Source organism: Danio rerio, chromosome 5, assembly GCF_049306965.1.
Source record: "Danio rerio strain Tuebingen ecotype United States chromosome 5, GRCz12tu, whole genome shotgun sequence".
Taxonomy (NCBI): domain Eukaryota; kingdom Metazoa; phylum Chordata; class Actinopteri; order Cypriniformes; family Danionidae; genus Danio; species Danio rerio.
The window spans coordinates 10471201-10494088 of NC_133180.1; the positions used below are offsets into that span (position 1 = coordinate 10471201).

General features: G+C 34.9%; 1 protein-coding gene across 2 annotated transcripts in view; it reads right to left on the reverse strand.

The window, feature by feature from the left end:
• Window positions 1–22888, reverse strand: part of ddr2l (discoidin domain receptor family, member 2, like) — a 99381-nt gene that overhangs the window by 44575 nt on the left and 31918 nt on the right. For both annotated transcript variants that reach the window (XR_012406711.1, XM_073951970.1), the window contains exons 2-7: window positions 17735–17838; window positions 17558–17660; window positions 14495–14723; window positions 11525–11672; window positions 7177–7282; window positions 4807–4993 (exon numbers count right to left, since the gene is read on the reverse strand). Coding sequence is in view for 1 of the 2 variants with exons in the window: in XM_073951970.1 (XP_073808071.1) it covers window positions 4807–4993; window positions 7177–7282; window positions 11525–11672; window positions 14495–14723; window positions 17558–17660; window positions 17735–17795 (834 nt within the window). In the remaining variant the exon portion in view is untranslated. The remainder of the gene's footprint in view (window positions 1–4806; window positions 4994–7176; window positions 7283–11524; window positions 11673–14494; window positions 14724–17557; window positions 17661–17734; window positions 17839–22888) is intronic.

Here is a 22888-nt window from a genome sequence, read left to right on the forward strand (position 1 = left end):
AACTCACTCACTCACTCACATATAAAGCGTGTTTTTGTACTATAACCTGAACATAAAGTCAACATGAATTGACAATTTATTAATAAATTCCTCTTTATATATGATATACTTCCAAATCAGTCACATTTAAAATACAGTAATCATTTTATTGTGCAAAAATGCATTAATCAATCAAAGGTGACAGTAAAAGCATTTCTGTTTTTACAGAAGTTTCCTAGTGTGTCCGTGTGTGTGTGTGTGTGTGTGTGTGTGTGTGAGTGTGTGTTAGGGCTGTATAATATATTGTTTTAGCATCAATATTGAATACATACTAGTGTGTGGCGACATGGTTAGCACCTTCGCCTCACAGCAAGAAGGTCGCTGGTCGAGTCCTGACTGGGTCAGTTGGCATTTCTGTGTGGAGTTTGCATGTTCTCCCCGTGTTCATTCCAAAGAAATGCGGTACAGGAGAATTGGATGAACTAAAAATAGGCTATAGTGTATGATTGTGAATGTGAGAGTGTATAGGTGTTTCCCAATACAGAGTTGTGGCTGGAAGGGCATCCGCTGTGTAAAACATATGCTGGATAAGTTGGGGGTTCATTCCGCTGCGACACCAGATAGATAAGGGACTAAGCTGAAGGAAAATGAATGAATGAATGAATGAATGAATAGGCAATAGTCACACCGCAGGACGTGCAATGTGGAGTCAGGATTATATTTGACCAGGTTCAAGAATTCTGGAGTCATTTCAGTTTAGCCATAATAAAGTGAAAGTTGATCAATTGCTTGTGTTTTGCAGGCCTTCAGTAAACATTTTAAGCGAGTTTAAAGCATTTGAGCTCAAGGAATTATTATGTTTGTAGCTTTAACAAAGTTAAATTGTATTGGAAGTATTTAAACAATGAGGATTATGCAGCCTTATTGTCCATTTAATTATCATTTAATAATTAGTGTCTAATTATTATCTTGTGAAAAATCGAAATATAAAGTACAGTCTTTCCAATATCATGCAACCTTAGTCTCTCTTTCTCTCTCTCTCTTTCTCTCTCTCTCTCTCTCTCTCTCTCTCTCTCTCTCTCTCTATATATATATATATATATATATAAAAAAAAAAATATATATATATATATATATATATATATATATATATATATATATATATATATATATATATATATAATTATTAGGCTCTTTAAACTATATATTTTTTCAATAGTTTACAGAACAAACCATCGTTATACAATAATTTGCCTAATTACCCTAACCAACCTAATTAACCTAATTAAGTCCTTAAATGTCACTTTAAACTGTATAGCAAAGATAAAATAAATCAGTTATTAGAAATTATTCATTAAATATATTATGTTTAGAAATATATATATATATATATATATATATATATATATATATATATATATATATATATATATATATATATGTGTGTGTATATAATTAAAATTATTATAAATTAAAGTTAAACAATATAAATATTAATAATGGTACATATATATATATATTAATAATATATTATTAATATAATATATTAACAACTTCTGTAGTACTAAAATAAACAAAAAATATAAATACAAAGTAGAACATATTAATAAATAGAATAAACTAAATATTGACTTTTCCTTTAGAATGACATTTTTTGACCCCTACTGCAGATACATTTTTTCTCATTTAATGATAAATTACTTAACTGTGAACTTTTCGGTTTTCACTGGACTTAACATGAAATTATCTCGTGATATTGATATTATGTATTATGGACGTTTTATTATATGCATTTTAATCAAGAATAAAATCCTAATAGAAGAAAACATTTTAGCAGTGAAAAGCTGTTTTTATGAACTTCCTACTCAAAGATTAATAACAAAAAAAGATAATAAAAAAATCAATCAAAATCAAGAACTCATGATCATTAAAAAGCAGCATTAAAAATGAAAAGGTAACACTTTACTTGATGGAGTGTTTATAAGACTGTCATGAACCCTTTATAATCAGGGTAATGTACACTGGAAGCTTCTGTAGCCAAAACAAATTCCTTGTGTGTGTTTGAAGCACACTTGGCAATAAAACTGATTCTGATCCTGACATAACACGTCATGAATGTGAAAGAGGTTTTATGCATGTTTACCACAAATGTTAAGTGTCATTCACTCCGTTGTGACTTTTTAAATGCAAATATCATGTTTGTTATGACACTGACCTCTGAAGTTGACAGAAACAAATGCAGCACAACCTGTTTTTGTCGTGACAACTTGACATTACCAAGACAACACAACTTGTCATAAATCCGTCATAAACATGATTCTCATGAAGCCATTATAATTGTGTCATGATCATTTTTCTGACCACATTTTTATTGGAACAAACTGCATTTATCATTTAAATGTTGAGGTCAAAACTAATATTAATGATGCTGTTATAAAACTCATGATATATTTACGATGGGTTTATGACAATCATGTTTATGACAGATTTATGACACGTTTCGTTAACTTAGTCATGTCAAGTTGTCATGACAAAACAAAAACAGGTTGAGATGTGTTTATTTCTGTCAACTTGTCATAATAAACAAGCCATCTTTGCATTTAAAATGTCATAACTGAGCGAATTACACTTAATGAGAGTTGTTTTAAGCATGCATTATCTCTTTCACATTCATTACACATGTTATGTCATGATTAAGAGTTTCACGGCAGTCTTATGAACTCCTACTCAAGTAAAGCGGTACCAAATCAGGGTAAATACAGTAAGTAAATCATAAGTACAATCTACTCTGATTTCATATGGAGTTAAAGATATCAAAGCAAAGTGCCCAGATTTCAATAAACATGAAACAATTACTTCAAGATTAAGCACCAAAAGCAGCCCCATCCACAGACACTGGCATGATTATATCCAGACACAATAAGCATCGTTATTATGGCAAACAATCCTGATCCAACACGTAATTATGTGTTATTATGAGTGAAATATAGTGTATAATTAGGGCTACATTAAAGCTGTCACTCAACAAACACTTCAAAAGGGCATCAACTTCAAATTATAGACATTACAGATGTGACACAGAACACATGCGTGTGGTTAAAGGAAAGTTACATACGAAATCATTATGGTCGTAATTACATCATATACCACGGTTAAAAACAAATGCTGCTATAATAAAACAAACAAACAAGAAAGAAAGAAATGATTCCACCATAAGATTTCAAATTTTATACAGAGCCATTCAGAAGATGCATTAAAGTAAAAAAAAAATGTAAACATTCACCGGCCACTTTATTAGGTACACCTGTTCAACTGCTTGTTAACACAATTTTCTAATCAGCCAATCACATGGCAGCAACTCAATGCATTTAGGCATGTAGACATGGTCAAGATGATCTACTGCAGCTCAAACTAAGCATCAGAATGGGGAGGAAAGGTGATTTAAGTGACTTTAAGCGGGGCATGGTTGGTGGTGCCAGGCAAGCTGGTCTGAGTATTTCAGAAACTGCTTATCTACTGGGGTTTTCATGCACAACCCTCTCTAGGGTTTACAGAGAATGGTCTGAAAAAGAGAAAATATCCAGTGAGCGGCAGTTCTGTGGACGCAAATGCCTTGTTGATGCCAGAGGTCAGAGGAGAATGGCCAACAATTATAACAAGAACAATTTTCCGTTCAAATAAAGTATTCTACTAATAGTACTACTACAATTTTTGTGATTTTTATTAGTTTGTCTTTAAAATCATGTTTACCTGTATTAAAATTGTAGTTATAGACTATTTTGAGGGATGTTAACAAAAACAAAGGTCGCAATGCATTTGCTGTTTACCATTTTTAATTTCTATAGCTTCAGAGAGCCCGAAGAGCCACATATTAGTAAATAAATTTTAAAAAGTTAGTTGTTTTAACATGAAGTTATGATTTGCCTCTTGTTACAGTTCTGAAATAGTTTGATAACGAGGAAAACGTTCATGGGCCAATGACCACATTGAAATGATCTACAGTAAAGAAGAGCAGGTCAAATCAAAAATATTACCAACACCTGTGTCTTTGCAGTGATTGGGATGGAGAGACGTGCTGGAATTGTTTCCAGAAGGACACAAAGGGAGAAAGATGAGCCTGAGAAAACCAACAACATGCTACAGCCTCCTAGGGCCTGAGTGTCCACATACGTGGACAGCACATTTTTAGCTTTTAAGTGGCTATTTAAAACACTTTAAATGTTTTATATTTTGTTACAGACATACGGTGTCATCCTGCAACTGTTTTGCAGCATATTAAATGTCCCAAACCCTATTTTTAACTGTCCAAAATGGGAAAAAAAAATTTGTTTTTACTCTCTTGTCAAAGCAAGTAAAAAAAAAAAAAAGTATGATAATATGCATAAAAAAAAATTCGGGAAAAATTGTTTTATGTAAATTCGGACCACGAGTCCACATATATGGACATCATTTTTAAAAGTACATCATATCAAAAGATGACACTTAGATGTTCATTCTAATTAGGTTCCAATAAGCCCAAATAGCAAAGAGAGAAAAAAAAAATCATGTAAAAAACACATTGGGCCTTAAAAGAATACATGCTCTAATTGAAAAGTAAAATAAAAAAAGTGTTCATTTCTTACCTAAGTCACCAGCCTTGCCCTTTTACTCGCCCACACAATTCGAACTTTGTTACAATACATATTCTTTTGAGACATACAAGTAAAACTTCAGGGTTAAATCAGGGTCTTGCCATTTCTCTGAAACTGTAGTGCAATTTCCTAGCAATTTCAGATTTGATCCCCTTCCAGTATTAGTGCATCACTATAAACACAGTGCAGTCCTCACCTTCATGGAGGTGAAGTTTCGTTGTCTGTCAAACTGGAACTCCATCTCCACATATCCAGGGCCCAAGCCATCGTTCCTCCAGCCCACATAGTCGTATCCGGGCCACAGTCGGTACTGCCTGCTCTCCACGAAATCATCCAGGCCGACCACCCCATCGGCCAGCTGACCCAGACCCCCCGACAACTTCCTGTGGAGCAGACGCAGACAGGAAGCACTGTGTGATTACAACTCATTCAAGAACTGCTTGATTGTTCTGGAAAAGAATGACTAGGAAAACGACACAGTCGGCTAGAATCAGCCAGTGACAGTTGAAGTGAGAATTATTATCCCTCCTGAATTATTAGCCCCCCGGTATTTTTTCCCCCAATTGCTGTTTAACAGAAAGATTAAAGATTAAACATAATAGTTTTAATAACCAGGTGTTCGGCAAGTTTCTTCAAGTCAAATTTAAGACTTTTTAAAATGCTTTTAAGACTATTATGAATTAAATTTTCTACTTGTACAGGGCTAAACATTAAGGATGGTTTCTAATGGGCCGGTTACTTCTGTTAATAGTTTTTGTATTTATGGAAAATCATGTAAAGGGATGTGTTGCTGATTAGTCCCTGATTAGGGAATTTAATTTGGAGAATTTGCTGTAAAAATGTCTAACAGCTGTTGTGAATTGGTCTGTCTTTGCAATAAAAACTTAAATAGATAAAACAAGTTTTAAATTGGATTATTGGTGATTGGGTGTTGGCCAGATAGGGTAGCTTTACCTGGATATAAAACAATCAAGACCCGTTTAAAATGATTTAAGACACACAACTCCATATTTCAGTGAATTCAAGACTTTTTAAGGCCTTAAATTTTGTTTTTGAAATTTAAGTTTTTAAAAACTTTTATCTTATGATGACAGTACATAGTATTTGACTAGATATTTTTTCAAGATGCTAGTATTCAGCTTAAAGTGACATTTAAAGGCTTAACTTGGTTAATTAGGTTAATTAGGTGGGTAGGGTAATTAGGCAAATCATTGTGTACAAATTATTATTGTATTACAATCATTATTATTATTATGATTATTATGATTATTATTATTTATTACTATTATTGTTGTTATTATTATTATTATTATGTATTATTAATTGTTATTGTTATTATTATTATGTAGTTATTTATTTATTATTATTAATTATTACCACTTATTATTATTATTTATTATTACTATTAATATAATAATAATATTATTTATTAGTATTATTAATTATTTTGATTACTTATGAAACATTATAATTTTTTATTATTATTATAATTTATCATTATTATTGTTGTCGTTATTATTATTATTATTATTATTATTATTATTATTATTATTATTTATTATCATAATTATTATGATTATTATTGTTATTATTATTATGTATTATTATTATTATTATTTATTATTATTTATTATTATTATTAATATTATTATTATTCTGTATTATTAATTGTTATTGCTATAATAATAATAATAATAATAATAATAATAATAATTAGTATTATTATTATTATTATTATGTACTGGTATTTATTTATCATTATTATTATTAATTATTATTATTTATTACTATTATTGTTATTATTATTATTATTTATTATTATTATTATTATTATTTCTGTCATAATTATTATTATTTATTACCATTAACAGTATTATAGATTATTTAATATTATTGGTATTGGTATTATTATTCTTAATTAGTATTATTATAACTATTTATTATTGTTGTTTATTATTGTTGTTATTATTATGTATTATTATTTATTATTATTATTTGCTATTATTGTTATTAATATTATGTATTATTATTATTATTTTAAATTACTATTATTATTATTAATATTATTATTATTATTATTATTCGCAGCAGAAGTAGTAGTATTGTCGTTATTGTTATTAAGTATTACTATTTATTATTAATATTATCAATTATTATTAATTATTATTATTTTTTATTATTATTACTCTCCCTCAAGTGATTCCAAACCTTTATGAGCCTCTTTTTTTTTGTTAAACAAAAAAGAAGATATTTTGAAGAAAGTTTAAAACCTGTAACCATTGACTTCTATAATAGGAAAAACAATGAAAGTCAATGGTTATTAATTTCCATCTTACTTCAAAATATCTTATTTTGTGTTTAAGAAAAGAAAGAAACTCATAAAAAAATTTGAACAAATGAGGAGTGACTAAATGATGATAGTATTTTCAATTTTGGGTGAACTATCCCTTTAATAGCAGCTAATTCAAAAATGCATAAAACAATCCAAACAATTAACATCTATATTATTTCAATGCATCGCTTAAAGCTGACCTTTTAACTCTTCAGTATTACATTAAGGCTTCACCTGCGCTCCAGGGGTCCGTCATATGTAGAGTCATTGAGGGATGTAATGGGAAATCCAGGAGCCATCATGATTTGACCCTCCGGAGAGCTGTACGCCATCAGGCCATCTGGAAAAAGACAAAACAGAGTTAGTCAATGGTTCGGTTTGAAAATGTTTTGAACACCTGTAACCATTGTCTTCCATAGTAGTAAATATTAATACTATGAAAGTCAATGGGAACAGGCTTCACACATTTTTTTTAATATCTTCTTTTGTTTTCACTATAAATCCAAAAGGTTTGAAAAAATGTTGGAAACCTGTAACCATCGACTTATATAGTAGAAAAAACAAATACTATAAAAGTCAATGATTACACGTTCCCAACATTTTTCGAAATATCTTCTTTTGTGTTCATTATAACTCATAATGGATAAAAAAAACAAATATTAAGAAAGTCAATGGTTACAGTACTCAACATTTTTCAAAATATCTTCTTGTGTTCACCATAACTCATAAAAGTTTGAAAAAAATGTTGGAAACCCGTAACCATCCAACTTTCATAGTCGGAAAAACAAATACTATAGAAGTCAATGGTCACAGGATGCCAACAATTTTTAAAATATCTTCTTTTGTGTTCATTATAACTCATAAAAGTTTGAAAAAAATGTTGGAAACCTGTAACCATCCACTTCCATAGTAGGAAAAACAAATACTACAGAAGTCAATGGTTACAGGATGCCAACAATTTTTAAAATATCTTCTTTTGTGTTCATTATAACTCATAAAAGTTTGAAAAAAATGTTGGAAACCTGTAACCATCCACTTCCATAGTAGGAAAAACAAATACTACAGAAGTCAATGGTTACAGGATGCCAACAATTTTTAAAATATCTTCTTTTGTGTTCACTAGAAAGGTTTGACAATGTTTTGGACACCTGTAACCATCGACTTCCATAGTAGGAAAAACAAATACTATGAAAGTCAATGGTTACAGGACTCAACATTTTTCAAAATATCTTCTTTTGTGTTCACCAGAAAGGTTTGACTATGTTTTGGACACCTGTAACCATCGACATCCATAGTAGGAAAAACAAATACTATGAAAGTCAATGGTTACAGGACTCAACATTTTTCAAAACATCTTCTTTTGTGTTCACCAGAAAGGTTTGACTATGTTTTGGACACCTGTAACCATCGACATCCATAGCAGGAAAAACAAATACACATTTTTCAAATAAATGATTTTTCAAAATATTTTCTTTTGTGTTGAACATAACTCATACAGATTTAAAACAACTGAATGATGATTATATGATTTCTGAGTGAACTATCCCTTTAAGGTACTGAAGTAACTGAGGTCAAATGAAAGCAACTTGCAGCAAATCAGACACTAGGGGGCAAATCTACACACACCACAGCTGCTTCAGTGAGAGATGCCAAAACCATCTGCTTCAGTCTCTGTAGCCCATATGTAAGTATGAAACTGAACCAGCATGAACCGCATGAGGTCATGCATTGCTTATAATGATCACAGAGGCTCGTCTACATTTATATATGTTGCCATTGCTTTAAAACAAGAAAGAGCAAAAAGGCTGCAAGCAATGCAGATAATTTTGCACGCATACTGGGTCATGTAAATGAATAAATAAGCACATTCGGTGAACATGAAAACCGGTCAAACGCCAACAATTTTATGCACAAATGCTCCCAGATACATATTGAGCTTGCATAGATAAGAGTTTGGGCGCATATGCAACTAAAACAGTTGCAATTTGGAGCCCTGCAATTTCAAATTCAAGCAGGTTCAAGTACTTTGTCCACGATTCAAGCACTTTCTAACCTTGAAAACACTATTAAAAATCAAGCATTTTCCAGGGTTTCCAGCACCCGTACCAACCCCGTCAATTGAGCCAACTCTCTCCTCAAAGGGTGTTAGTTCAGCATCTCCTGTTCCCCGGCTTGTTCCGTCCACACTTTGACGGTGCGCCGCTGTTCTCCTCTCAACCTGCAGCTTTACATCAGACCATTTCTTTTTTAATTCCGGAGGACAAACTTGCAAATAACACCCTTTCTCTCGGGTCTACCTCCGGTATAGATATATACACTAGATATCGCATAGGGACCCTGAGCATGCGTCTATAGCGCCGCCACATTGGTACAGTGCTCCCAGGACAAATGTCATTCAACCGCACTAGTCAAGACAGTGTTATTACGTGAAGATGCGGGACTTTAGCGCTGTCTACGGGTGTAGTAACGAGCAAACAAAGCACAAAGGCAGAACATTTCATAGGTAATATTAAGTTTTTTCTGTTTTTGTATGTTCTGAACTTTTGTGCTGATCAGGTAACGTTATTGATGATAACAGTCACTTACTGCATTCACCATATGCATTCACCATACGGCAAAGCAGCTCCAACTCGCACTAAACACTCGGCTTATGCTAGTTTTGTTGAAAAATATTAGCAAACAATGCAAAATAAATATGACAACGAGATGCTTGCTGCCAGAAACTTGCATTATTGTCGGCTAGTGAACGAGCCGTTCATAACGGAGATTCATTCACAAACAAATCGCTCCCTCCGTCAGTATGAGAAGTGAAAGCAGGAGAGGAGCTGTGTTTCAGGACATGATTAGATCAGATTTTTACAGGGAGGGTGAATAGTACATTTCTGTACACAGACACAAGCTTATTGTCAGGAATGCCAGTGCGGTCACTGATCCATCAATGTAGAAAAGTGATGTCAAATTATAATTTTCGTAATTAGAAAAAAATATTACATACTATCATCCAGGAAAACTCCTGATCAAAGATATATGTGTATATGTGTATAGACCTTTTTCTCGGAACGCAAAATTACCCATTATGCTTTGCGTGTATGCGCAAGGAGAATGCGAAGAACTTCTGGTCGGCAGCTGATGCGTGTAAACAGTCACATTTAGACAGCTTTGAAACGATAGTTTTAATCTATTTTACCTGCTTTTATCCTCTTTGAACTAATACTGTTGTCCATCAGCACCATCTCCTAGACTGATCACTTAAAGAAATGCGATCTAATAGGATGGAAAACAGCTGCTGTGAGGCATTTTCCCATCGATGTCAGACGGCAACTTCTGCAGTTTAAATGAAGCCTCGTCATCGCTAAAGTCAACATTTTCTCTTTATTTCAAATATATAACCAGCCCAAACAAATGTAGTTCACCAAAATGTTTGACACACACACGTAGCCTGTACTGTGCCACTGACACACTGATTTAATAACATTTTTAATAACATGATTTAATGACAAAGTGAAAATAAAGGCTAGTGTCATTTCGAAATCACAGAAAAACACAAACCGTGGTAAAAACAACAGACGAAATAAAACACAAACGGCTCGCGATTAGAATGAACAGTAAATCAGCCAGCAGAGGATCAATAACTGACTTTTATTGGTCATTTTTGTAAATTACACGACTTTCATACCTTTTAAGTTTCATGCCAGTACTCTGGTTTGCTCTTTCTCTCTCTCTCTCTCTCTCTCTGTGTGTTAAAGAGCCGCTGAGCTAACAGCTGACAGGCCGAGAACGCACAAACACACAGTATTTCTGACGGCAGACACGTGAACTAAGAGAACGTTTTTCTCGTATTTCTGACACTCTTGAACCACATGTGACAGATTATAACGGCTTTAACAGACAGATTTCTAAGTTGTGTGTCACAAAAACACTCTGTTATCCATTAAAAACGTTATTGAAACCCATTTTCGGAGCGCAAATTACCAGTTGTACACGCTGTAAATGGAAGTTTTTAGCATTCTACCGGAAGACGCTGGTCGCTATGGCGCCCTCCATGCAGCAGCCATGAAAATGGTCTATATCTCTGGCTTTGGATGGCCACAGTCCTCCACTGTACCTTGGTCCCACATTCATTTCAAAGGAGCGCTACCCTGTTCCAAAATGGCGGCTCTATTGACGCATGCCTTCCAATAGACAACAACAGGGTAGGCGACATCTAATGTATACATCTATGTACCTCCGATAGGAGCACCTCCGATTCACATTCTGTGAAGTTTCTCTTCTTGCTTGTTTTTGCCATTACTTTTTTGTTTGGTTTTGCCAAAGTGGAGTCATTAGCATATTCATACGGGGGAGGGAGGCAGGTTTTGCGCTCAGTTTCACATCAATTCGGATGTACAAAGAGAATATGTGTGGGATTCCATGTACGCAGTGTTTCATACATCTGATTTGTTTACTGCGTACGCACATTTACAGCTTTTGTCCGTGCGCAATGTTTTAGTATGAATTCAGCGCAAGTCTTTGTACATGAGGCCCCTGCTTTGCAATAATAAAACGACTGTTTAATGTATTGTGTTTGATTCTAGTGACTCACCCTGCCAGGCGCACCCAAACAGCTCCACTCTCATACACACAGTGTGAACGGCGTCAGTGACAGGAATCAGGCGCAGGAATCGAGTGATGATGGGAGGATGGAGATCTCGCACCACAGTGTCGTAGGTGTTCACATTGCCCATTATAATCTGAAATGCATAAGTTCAACAATAAGGTATGCTCATATGTGCAACACTGTTAATATAGATAGTTAATCGTGACTAATCACATGCAAAATAAAAGTTTACATAATAGACAACCTGACAAAAGTCTTGTCGCCTATCCAAGTTTTAGGAACAACAAATAATAACTTCACTGCTAGTTGATCACTTAGTATCAGAAGTGGCTTATTTGAAAGGCATATAAAGGCATGAAAGACCTCTAGATTACGCTTATTTTACCAAAATAAAATATGGTCATGTTTTGATTTTGAATGATTTCATAAGGACAGTAAGATCTGACTTTGCTTGAACAAAAGTCTTGTCATTTAACAGAAATAATGTCCAGTATAGAATATACAGTCATGCTGCAGTGATAGGGCGCTAACAGTTGCTGAATAAGTTGGTCTACATTCACAGTTCATGTATCTTCGGAAAGAAGACCCTTTGGGGTTTATTATCCACCATCTAGGGTTTATAATGCTCAAACTGAAAAAAAGTTATCGATGCTTAATATTTCATTTTTAATAACTGATTTATTTTATCTTTGCCATAATGGCAGTTAGGGGTGTCAAAATTAACTGTTTCTTCGGTGCACCGCGATGCAGACGCGGACAATAAGGTATCAGTTCAGTAATAATCATAACCGGTTATTATGTACTGACGTCATTTATCTCCTATGCGCTCTGTGGCGAGGGAGGTGAGCGCGAGTATTTACAACACTCAGCCAACTCAGGGCCGGCCCGTGGCATAGGCACCATAGGCAAATGCTAAGAGCGCTGCATATCCAGGGGGGGCGCCAGAAATGAGCGGTTCAGTTGGTTTTGTTTTCGATATTCCTGACACACATTCAGTTATAGACGGCAATAACTCAAAAACCTCTTACCCTAAAAAGATCTAGGGCCCTATCATACACCCGGCGCAATGTGGCGCATGGCGCAGCGCAATACTCTTTTGCTACTTTAAGCTTGGCGCAAGGGTCATTTTGAGGTGTTGCGCCACGCTGTTTAAATAGCAAATGCACTTGCGCTCAAATGTGCGCCCATAGGCGTTCTGGTCTAAAAAAGCAGGCGTGTTTTGGCGCGTTGCTATTTTGAGAAACTGTAAATAGTCTGATCTTTAGACCAGAACAAAGTCTGTCTATTGTCTGGCGCAATGTGCGCCTGGCTAACACACTACACACAAGATGTAGAGCAATACGCAAATATCTTTATTAAGGATATATATAGAGGATATAATAAGGATATATATAGGATATAAATATAAACGATTAAAATATTACAAAACATATTAATTTCTAGCCTACATGAATTTAAAAACCACTGCCTTACTTTCTTCATCTTGGGAGGCTTTTTCAGTTCATTCAATTTGCTTTTGTATAATGTTATTATTATTAGCAGTATTATTTATTATATCCATATTTATATTTGTTTTATTAAAAACAAGCTTAGATTTGTCCACCTGTCAAATTTTAGACCATATGGGGCACAGCAGGTGTATTTGGAAATAACTATTTTGACCACACTTGGTTATTATTGTTCATTTATTCGTTTGCTGGAAATTAGAACTGAATTCAGAACTAGTTTTGAAACAAATCTTTGCGCTTAACAAACAAAATTAATTATTTATAGGCTAATTGATGTCTGTGCGGTAAGGTTTCCCTATCCACGAGAGCAAAAGCGAAAGTGAACTTACTTTACCTCAAAATGCGCTTATGGCGCGACGCAGCTGGCTCTTAAAGGGAATGGAAGATGAGACTCCAATTGGTTTATTCTCAAAACACACCTATAACTCATTAAGAAAATAAACTCAACCCTTTTAGACCATGCGCCATGGCGCAAAGCGCATTTTCCTATCCTTAAGTTAGCAAAAATGCGCTCTGACACGCCCTGAAAACGTTTGCGCCCTGCGTTTTGCGCATGGACCGTCAAAATAGAGCCCCTAAAGTGTGTTTCCTACAAAAAGACAAAGCTGGTTATGTTTCACAGCTGTCTTTCTTTTTTTTCCGCTCGACATTACGAGCACTGCTCCGTTTAAGCCCTCGCAATATGTGTTTAGCCGGGAGAGCTCGCGCTGAGAGGAGCTCTCAGTAAGGGACCGTCGGAAAAGTGCTTCTTTTTTTCGTTTTTTTTTTTCGTTTTTCTGCTCCGCTCAGCGCGAGCTCTCCCTGTTGCGAGGGCTTAAGTGTGTGTGTGTGCGTGTGTGTGTGTTTGTTACTTAGGTGCTGTCTATGTTTGTGTATGTGTTTGAATGAGAGACAGTGTGGTGCTGTGTGTCTGTGTGTTTATACAGACAGCTTGTTACAGCCTCCCCCCTAAAATATAACACTGTATATGAAAAGCATCGTCAATGCACCGTGATGCACCGAGATATCGAATTGAACCGAATCGAAAGCATGATAATCGTAACCGAACCGTGTGACCAGTATAGGTTCACACCTCTAATGGCAGTAGATATTTTTCAAGACACTTCCTTTACAGCTTAATGTCACATTAAAAGGCTTTACTAGGATAACTAGTCAGTCATTGTATAATGATGGTTTGTTCTGTAGACAAACAAAAAATATTGCTTGAGGGCGCTAATAATATTAACCTTTAAATGGTTTAAAATAAAAGTAAAACTGCTTGCATTCTAGCTGAAATAAAATAAATAAGACTTTCTCCAGAAGAAAAAATATTATCAGACATACTGTGTACATTTTCTTGCTCTACTGGACTGAAAAATATTTGAAAAAAAAAAAACACAGGAGGGCAAATAATTTTGACTTTAACTGTATACATAAATGATCTTTAACAGTCTATAAAATACAGCACCTCATTGCCGAAGCGGTTTCTCCAGGAGATCCAGCGGTGTCCATCTCTGCTGTACTCCAGACGGTACTTGCGTGCGAATTCGATGCCGGAGTTGCGAGCGTAGCGTCCCTGTGTGGCAACAACGGTGAGGAAGATGAGCTGACGAAGGTCAATCTGAAGATACTGAACATCTGAGGGCTGCAGTTGACCAGCAGCACACCAGGCACCTTCTCCCTCCTCACGGTTCAACCTGACCACAAACACACACACACACACACACACACACACACACACACACACACAAAAAATATGATATAGTTATGTATTATTACAGAAGAGAAAATGGGAGAAAACTCTTGTTTTACAGTCTTTTTTTATCTGTTTTAACGAGATTAAGGAATGGTTGGCTGGTAATTTTTTACAATTAATAAATTAGGTTCGCTCAAGCCTAAGGTCCACAGTCACGCAAAAAGTCTTGGAGTTATCTTTGACATAGAGTTAAAGTTTGACAAGCACATAAATTCGTCATCAAAAGTAGTTTCTATTTATTAAGGAACATTGCCAAATTGAAACCTTTTCTGCCTTTAAAGAGTTCATCTCATTTTCAAGAGAATCCATCATCAATGTTTTTATCATGTCCAGATTGGCTGCAACTCTTTGTATTCAGGAGTTTCGCAGGCTTCAATTGTACGCCTGCAGCTGGTTCAAAATGCAGCTGCTAGGCTTTTAACTCACTGCAAAAAAAACATTTTTTTGTCTGGTTTCTAGTCCAAATATCTAAAAATTCTTAAATTAAGAAGCATTTTCTAGACAAGCAAAACACATTGTCTTGTTTGAAGAACTAATATGCCAAAATTAAGTTAAGTTTAAAAGTTTAAAATTAAGTTAAAATTAAGAGTTTTTCCTTAAAACAAGCTAAATAATCTGCCAATGGGTTAAGCAAAATAATCTTACGTCAAAAAAAAAAAACAAGATTAATTTGCTTACCTCATTGGCAGATTATTTTGCTTATTTTAAGGAAAAACTCACTTAATATTGTCATATTATTTCTCAAAACAAAATAATATGTTTTGCTTGTCTAGAAAATGCTTCTTTATATAAGGAATTTTTAGATATTTAGAATAGAATTAAGACAAAAAATCTAAGCAAGAAAAACATTTTTTGCAGTGTGGGACAAAAAAAAATTCTAGTATCTCACCAGTTTTATCATCTCTTCACTGGCTCCCAGTCCAGTTTTAGATTCAATACAAGTTATTGTTACTTGTTTTACGGGGTTTGAATGGTCTAGCACCTATTTACATCGGTGAGCTTCTTCACTGGCATTCTTCATTGAGGCCAATCAGGTCGGAAAACAAGTTTCAGCCAGTTGTTCCCAAAGCACGGTTGAAATCAAGAGGTGACAGGGCTTTTTCTGTCACAGCCCCCCGTCTGTGGAATGGTCTGCCTTTACATATTAGGGCATGTTCTTCCCTGGGTGCTTTTAAGCCTCATTTAAAAAAAATCACCTTCTGTCTCTTGCTTTTTGATTGCAAATAATTAAGTTTAATCTGTTTTATATATTTTGCTTTAAAAACAACAGATTTTGACCAAAATGCTTTACAAAAAGACCAGCATACAACATCTATACTATACTATAAATCTATACTATATATATATAATAGTATATATAACGACCCATCACTAATAATATAAATAATATACATATACATATTTATATGTATATGTATATAAAATATATATATATATATATATATATATATATATATATATATATATATATATATATATATATATATATATGTATATGTATATTATTTATTTTATTAGTGATGGGTCGTTCATAAACGATTCGTTCATTTTGAAACGAATCTTCAATATGACTCGGGAACTAAGAGTCCTCTCAGGGAGTGATTCGTTCATCCGCACGTGCGCACATTTGTGCAGGTGGTATCGTCCATTTCAAGTCATCATCACATTTCAAGTCCTTCATCGCGGAAAGAGAGAAGCCAATTATACACGTTTAGAGACGGAACAAGAATTGATCCGTTCACCTCTCAAGTCCTCTATCGGGTCTGAGTCACTCGTTCCTCACAGGCCAATAATACGCAATTAGAGCCGGAAAAAGAATTGAACCGTTCATCTCTCGAGTCCTCGTGTTTGAGTCATTCTGTCACGTAATTATTGAACGACTCAAGACTTGAAAGGTGAATTAATTATCATGGCTCCTATCGACTCAGACTGTGTACATTGGTTAAGATTATATGTGACTGCCACTGACATTTACAGACATGAAGAGGTGAGCTGAGCAAAGAGACAAAAATGCCTTTATTGACAAAAGAGAAGGTAAACATTGAATTATTATGTTCTCCTTCTTATAGTCTTCTATTAATGACTTATTTGTCATGTGATCAACCTTTTGGGCTAGTTGTAGATGTGTTCGGAAGCAATTCGTAAGGTTTTAATAACATTTTGGCAAATTGAACCAAATGAACGAAATGACTCGAAAAAAGATTCGTTCATCTTGATGAACGAGACTCAAAGATCCGAGTCAGTAAAATGATCCGAACTTCCCATCAGTATGATTTATAGTATAGATAGAAGTACAGATTTTGAATGCTGGTCTTTTTGTAAAGCACTTAGGTCAACATCTGTTGTTTTAATGTGCTCTGTAAATAAAGAAAACAAGAGTGCACAAACGCAATCATTCATTTACGCAATTATTCATTTTCCATTGACTTAGTCCCTTGATTCATCATGGGTCACCACAGCGGAATGAACTGCCAACTAATCCAGCGTATGTTTTACACTGCGGATGCCCTTCCAGCTGCAACCTTTAGTTTATTCAATTCTCCTATAGCGCATGTCTTTGGACTGTGGGGGAAACCGGAGCACCCGGAGGAAACCCACACCAACACGGGGAGAACATGCAAACTCCACACAGAAATGCCAACTGGCCCAGTCGGGACTCGAACCAGCGATCTTCTTGCTAAGGCGACAGTGCTAACCACTAAGCCAATGTGCTGCCAATGTTTTTTTTTTTTGTAACTTATAAACTATTGTTTTTTTTTATTAGATGTGACTTACCTTGCATATTGAGGGCCTGTGCTGTCGTACCACTGGCTGGAGGCTGTAATGTCGTCGTTTTTGATCCTGCCATCCTCCATGCCGAGAGGATACCGACAGTGAGCTGTTCAACAAGCACAGTATGAGTTAGTGTCTGTGTGAGGACGGATTTATATTTGTGTGTGAATGCAATGTTACCTGGGTCTATCTGGCCATTGGTGTGTGTTAGTAAGAAGGCCGGCAGCAGATAAAGCAGCATAGTGAGACCTCAGAGTCTTCGGACCAGAGTACAGACTACATCTCTGAAAAACACAACCACACATAACTCATTAAGCAAAGACCAAGTAGAAATGAGGATATCAAATACAGAGACATGCATTGATTAAGACTAGACAAGCCGCCAGCTAGCTCTCTGCAATTCTCATGGTCGCCCACTGAAGCTAAGCAAGGTTGCGCCTGGTCAGTACCTGGACCACATGTGAAAGCTTGGTTGTTGCTGCAAATGGTGTTAGGGGGGCGCTTAACCTGCCGTGTAAGTGGGTCCTAACACCCCAGTATAGTGAAGGGGACTCTATTCTGCTCAGTGAGCACCGTCTTTCAGATGAGATGTTAAACCGAGGTCTTGACTTTCTGTGGTCATTAAAAATCCCAGGATGTCTTTCAAAATAGAGTAGGGACTCTGTCCATCATGGCCTCCTAACCGTTCCCATATCATAATTGGCTATATCACCCTGTCTCCTCTCCACCCATCAGCTGGTGTGTTGGGTGCGGTCTGGCGCAATATGGGTGTTACGACTGAAGTTTATTTATTTTTTTTATTATTGCGGATTGTACTCCTTTTTCTTTTGTCCCGCCTCCTTGCTGTTTTTCTGCTGTCTTATAGGCTCCCACGCCGGCGTGATTCCCTGCTCTGATTGGCTGCTGGTCTACGAGGCCTGTATAAAAGGGAGCTTCCGGCAGGAATCGGAGAGCTCATTTCTGCTGCGTTCGGTGTTTGGAGTGGAGCTCCTGGGTTTCCCTCACCCCTTCGGCCGACGACCAACAATAATCACCTTTGTATTGATGACCATCCTATGCTTGAATAGTTTTTGAGAGTTTGAGCGTGTAGGGGTGACCTGCCTATTTATTTGATTACTTTTGACTTTGTTTATATTAGGGAGTCAGGAAAGATTCTTGTATGTTTCTTTAAATAGTAATAGGTAATTTAGTGGATTTATTTTATAGATTCTTTTGTTTGTTATTTTGACCTGTGGTCATCCTGACGAAATGCTCGTTTATATAAACCCTACTTTTCTATAATAAATATCTTCATATATATACTCTCAATTGAGTGTGTGAGTTTGGTTGTCGACCGAAGGGAATCTTTTGCTTTAAGTTTTGTTTATATTGGGAAATCCACCACCCCAACACATTTGTTTGTTCTTCGTTTATTATGCCCTTTTTGTTTCCCCTAGACTTGGGGCGTAATAATGGGTGTCATCGTGTAATCCAGGTGGACGCTGCACACTGGTGGTGGATCCGGTAGATTCCCTCCCAAAAATTTGCAAAGCGCTTTGAGTTTCTACATAAATGTAAGGAATTATTATTATTATTATTTATAGGTTGCAGATCAAACTACAGACTTGTGTACAACCCTTTATCAGTAAAAATAGGATTAATGAATTAGAGAAACTTATTTTTTTTTCACATTAAATGTTAAATTCAAGTCCCCTTTTGACATTTGACAAAATGAAAGCACACACGCAACATGTAGTACATTTACCAAAATAGAAGATTTTTTTGTTGGATATACGCTACCTTTCAAAAGTTTGCTGCCAGTTGTTTTAAGGATATATGAATTATTTAATTTCGCAGTATTTATAATTATCACTACATTTAATTAATAATTATTACTAATTTCCTAAATATTCATTTTTATTTGACTGTAAAATAGTAAAAATAGTTATTTTTTAATAAAAATATTTTGTTGTTGTTGTCTGAGTTATTATTATTAATATTTATAATAACAAATTATAATAAACATAATAATAGTTTTTATTATTAAAACGACAACAATTATTATTATTACATTTTTTTTCTTTGTTGTAATAAAATTATTAAATAATTAATTTTGATACTTCTTAAATTCTTATTTTTTATTTGACAATAAAATAGTAAAATATTTACATATTTTATTTAATAAGAACACATTTGTTATAATAATAATATTGATAGTAATAGTAAGAAAAACTATTAAATTAATTTGATAAATTGATAATTATTAATTAATTAATTTATTTATTTATTTATTCATACATACATAAAAAGAAACAACAGTTCTGTCTGGTGCTTGAATCTGTTTGACTGATAGTTGTGTAATATTTTGCCAGTAACATCACACAAAGGCCTCTTCACCCTTCACTTTTGTGTATTACTCCGCCCACATAGTCAGCAACAAGCAGAAAGACACTCTACAGTTTGACAAATATTACTGCTGTTAGGCAACATAATGCATTTTTGAGGCTTTTTTTAGTCGAGAATGTAGTAGTTTAGATTGCAACTATGCAGTTTACTTATAAGATTAGTGCCTTTAAAAAAAAATTATATATATATATATATATATATATATATATATATATATATATATATATATATATATATATATATATATATATATATATATATATGCATATACACACACACACACACACACACACACACACACACACACACACACACACACACACACAYATATATATATATATATATATATATATATATATATATATATATATATGTATATATACATATACACATTAAGTTACAACAGAAGTTTTACTGTTATGGAGAAAATGAAAGTAAACACCATTTCTCTTTCTCTCTCTAACTCACTCACTCACTGTGGACCTTTGACTTGTGAGGTAACGTTTCCTCACCTCTCGACTGTTACATCGTTACTTCTGTTAGAGCGTGTGTCAGCAGAGTGGGTTTTCTCCATTACGTCTATCGTCACTGTCACTCATAGGTGAACAGCCACAGAGCATTGCAGCCAATCGCAGCCCTTTCTGTTGAGCGTGTGACCAATCATTGGGGTGTAAGAACTCGCTCGCCATGGCTCATAAAGTGAAAGGGATATTTACATTAGTTTATTTGCTATAAATGCTCATGTTGTTCTGTGCGTGTACTTGAGTTTTTAAAGGTACAGTTCATATATCTGACTGCTTGTACTAAAGGACAAAATTGTATTACAAATAATGTATAAATATAAATATATTTATACATTTTATAACAAGAGTTATTGTGCTGTGAAGTAAAATATCAAATTGTTTATAGAAAGCATCGTCAATGTACTGTGATGCACCGAAATACAGAACAGAGAAACAGAACACAAACATGTTACAATGCATAAACACAACCAAGACTTCAAAAATAGCTGATTGAGCACCCTTTAAACTGACTGTCAGAAAGCTAATGTAAACTGATGTTTTTCTGCACATGCAGCTGCAAAGTCCTCTGGGTTTTCCGAGTCCTGTGGGAACCCGCAGGTCATATTAGCATCACTGCTATGCTAACTATGCAAACTATGCCAGAGCAGATGTGGCCGGGAATCACTGAGAAATTTGGCCCTCATTGAGAGTCAGTTTCTCATTAGTGACGAATAAAAGAGGCTCTTTCTTAAAACACAAAGCATCATTGAGCCTAGAATTGTAAAAACATTATATAAAATACCATGGCATTGTATGCATGTGAGATCGCACATAAAACTTTAAGTGAACAATAATCTTTTATAGCCAGCAATTATTCATGCGCGCCAAAATTATTGCGCCATTTGATAAATAAATCTTGGTTTGATGAACATAAACTCTGTGACATGAACTCTGTGACATGGTTATCTCATAAAAGGTTTCTTTAAACCCACAAAGACCTGCTCTCTCGCATAAAGACAAGCTATAAAATACCCATAATAATGAGATGTTTCCATCCAAAACCTCAGTCGGGACTTTAAAACTCATTTCCAGATCTCTTTATCATTAAAGTTCAAACATCATATTTATTGCAAATTTAAAGGTCAGATTTAGACAAGCATACACTTAGGATGATTGAATTAAAGGGATAGTTCACCACAAAATGAAAATGTACTTACCATTAACTCAAGGTCAAGTGGTTCAATTTTTTTTTTTCTGTTCAACACAAAAGATAGTTTGAATAATGTTGGAAATTGGTAGCCATTGACAGCCATGCAAAAAATAAATACAAAATATAGCTGCAAACAGCAATTGTGGGGCCAAGCAATCCCAGAGGCCATGATCAGCAAACTCTATAGAGCAGCAGATCAAGCGAAACAATGAGTTCTGAATAAATTTGAAGTTCATTTAACTGGAAATGTAAGCAAAAACATAAGAATTTAAAAAATTTACTGGTTTGTAGCTCTTGACCAGTTGGTGGCGCTGTTACCAAATTTATGTGACGTGGTAAGTGTGTTGACAATAGCCCCTTTCACACATACAGACCTTTCCGGAAAATTATCGGCAATTTTCCGGAAAGGTTGTATGTGTGAACAGGTCCTTTTTGAAAATACCGGTAAATTCGTTCTGGCTATTTTCCGGAAAGAGAAGTTGTAACATTACCGGCAATTTGCCGGAATGCTGCGCTGTGTGAATGCAGAAGGAAGATTCCCGTAATAAGCGCGTGCACGTCTAGAACGTGCTGACGTGAGACGTCTGCTTTAGCCAATCACAACAGTCAGACGCCTTTACGTCCGCGCGGTTTGTGAGGATAAAAGCCTTTGAATATTTTTCCAGACACATTTAGCTGCTAGAAGTTAGTCAGATCACGTTTATATGTTCTTCTTAATGCCAACTGTGTAAATAATCATCGATGAGATGCTTATGATAAGCCGTTGTTTGTTTACCTTCAAGCTTTGCGTGTGCCTGTGAAACAGCCTGTGAGCGTCTGCACACGCACATATTATGAACATCTCGACATGCGAAAGTGATCCTGCGAAAGTTGTTCACAATATTGATTATTCACAGAGTTTGTAATTTAGTCAAATGTTTACAAATACAAGCGCAGCCGTTTAAAGCTCATTTGTGGTGAATGATGTCAGAATTTACCGGTATTTTGGAATGGATGTGTGAATGCTCTTTTCCTCGCCTGTGTGAACAGCGCTTTTTTCAATATACCGGTAAAGTCTTTCCGGAAATTTTCCAGATATTTACCGGTATCACTGTGTGAAAGGGGCTAATGACACGCATTGTTTTGTGTCAATATGTATAAGGATTGCAGAGTTACAGCCTCAGATGCAGTTTAGCATTGTACCAGCACATTTGTCGGTGCAGTAAACAACAATTGTATTGCCTATTAGCACAAAAT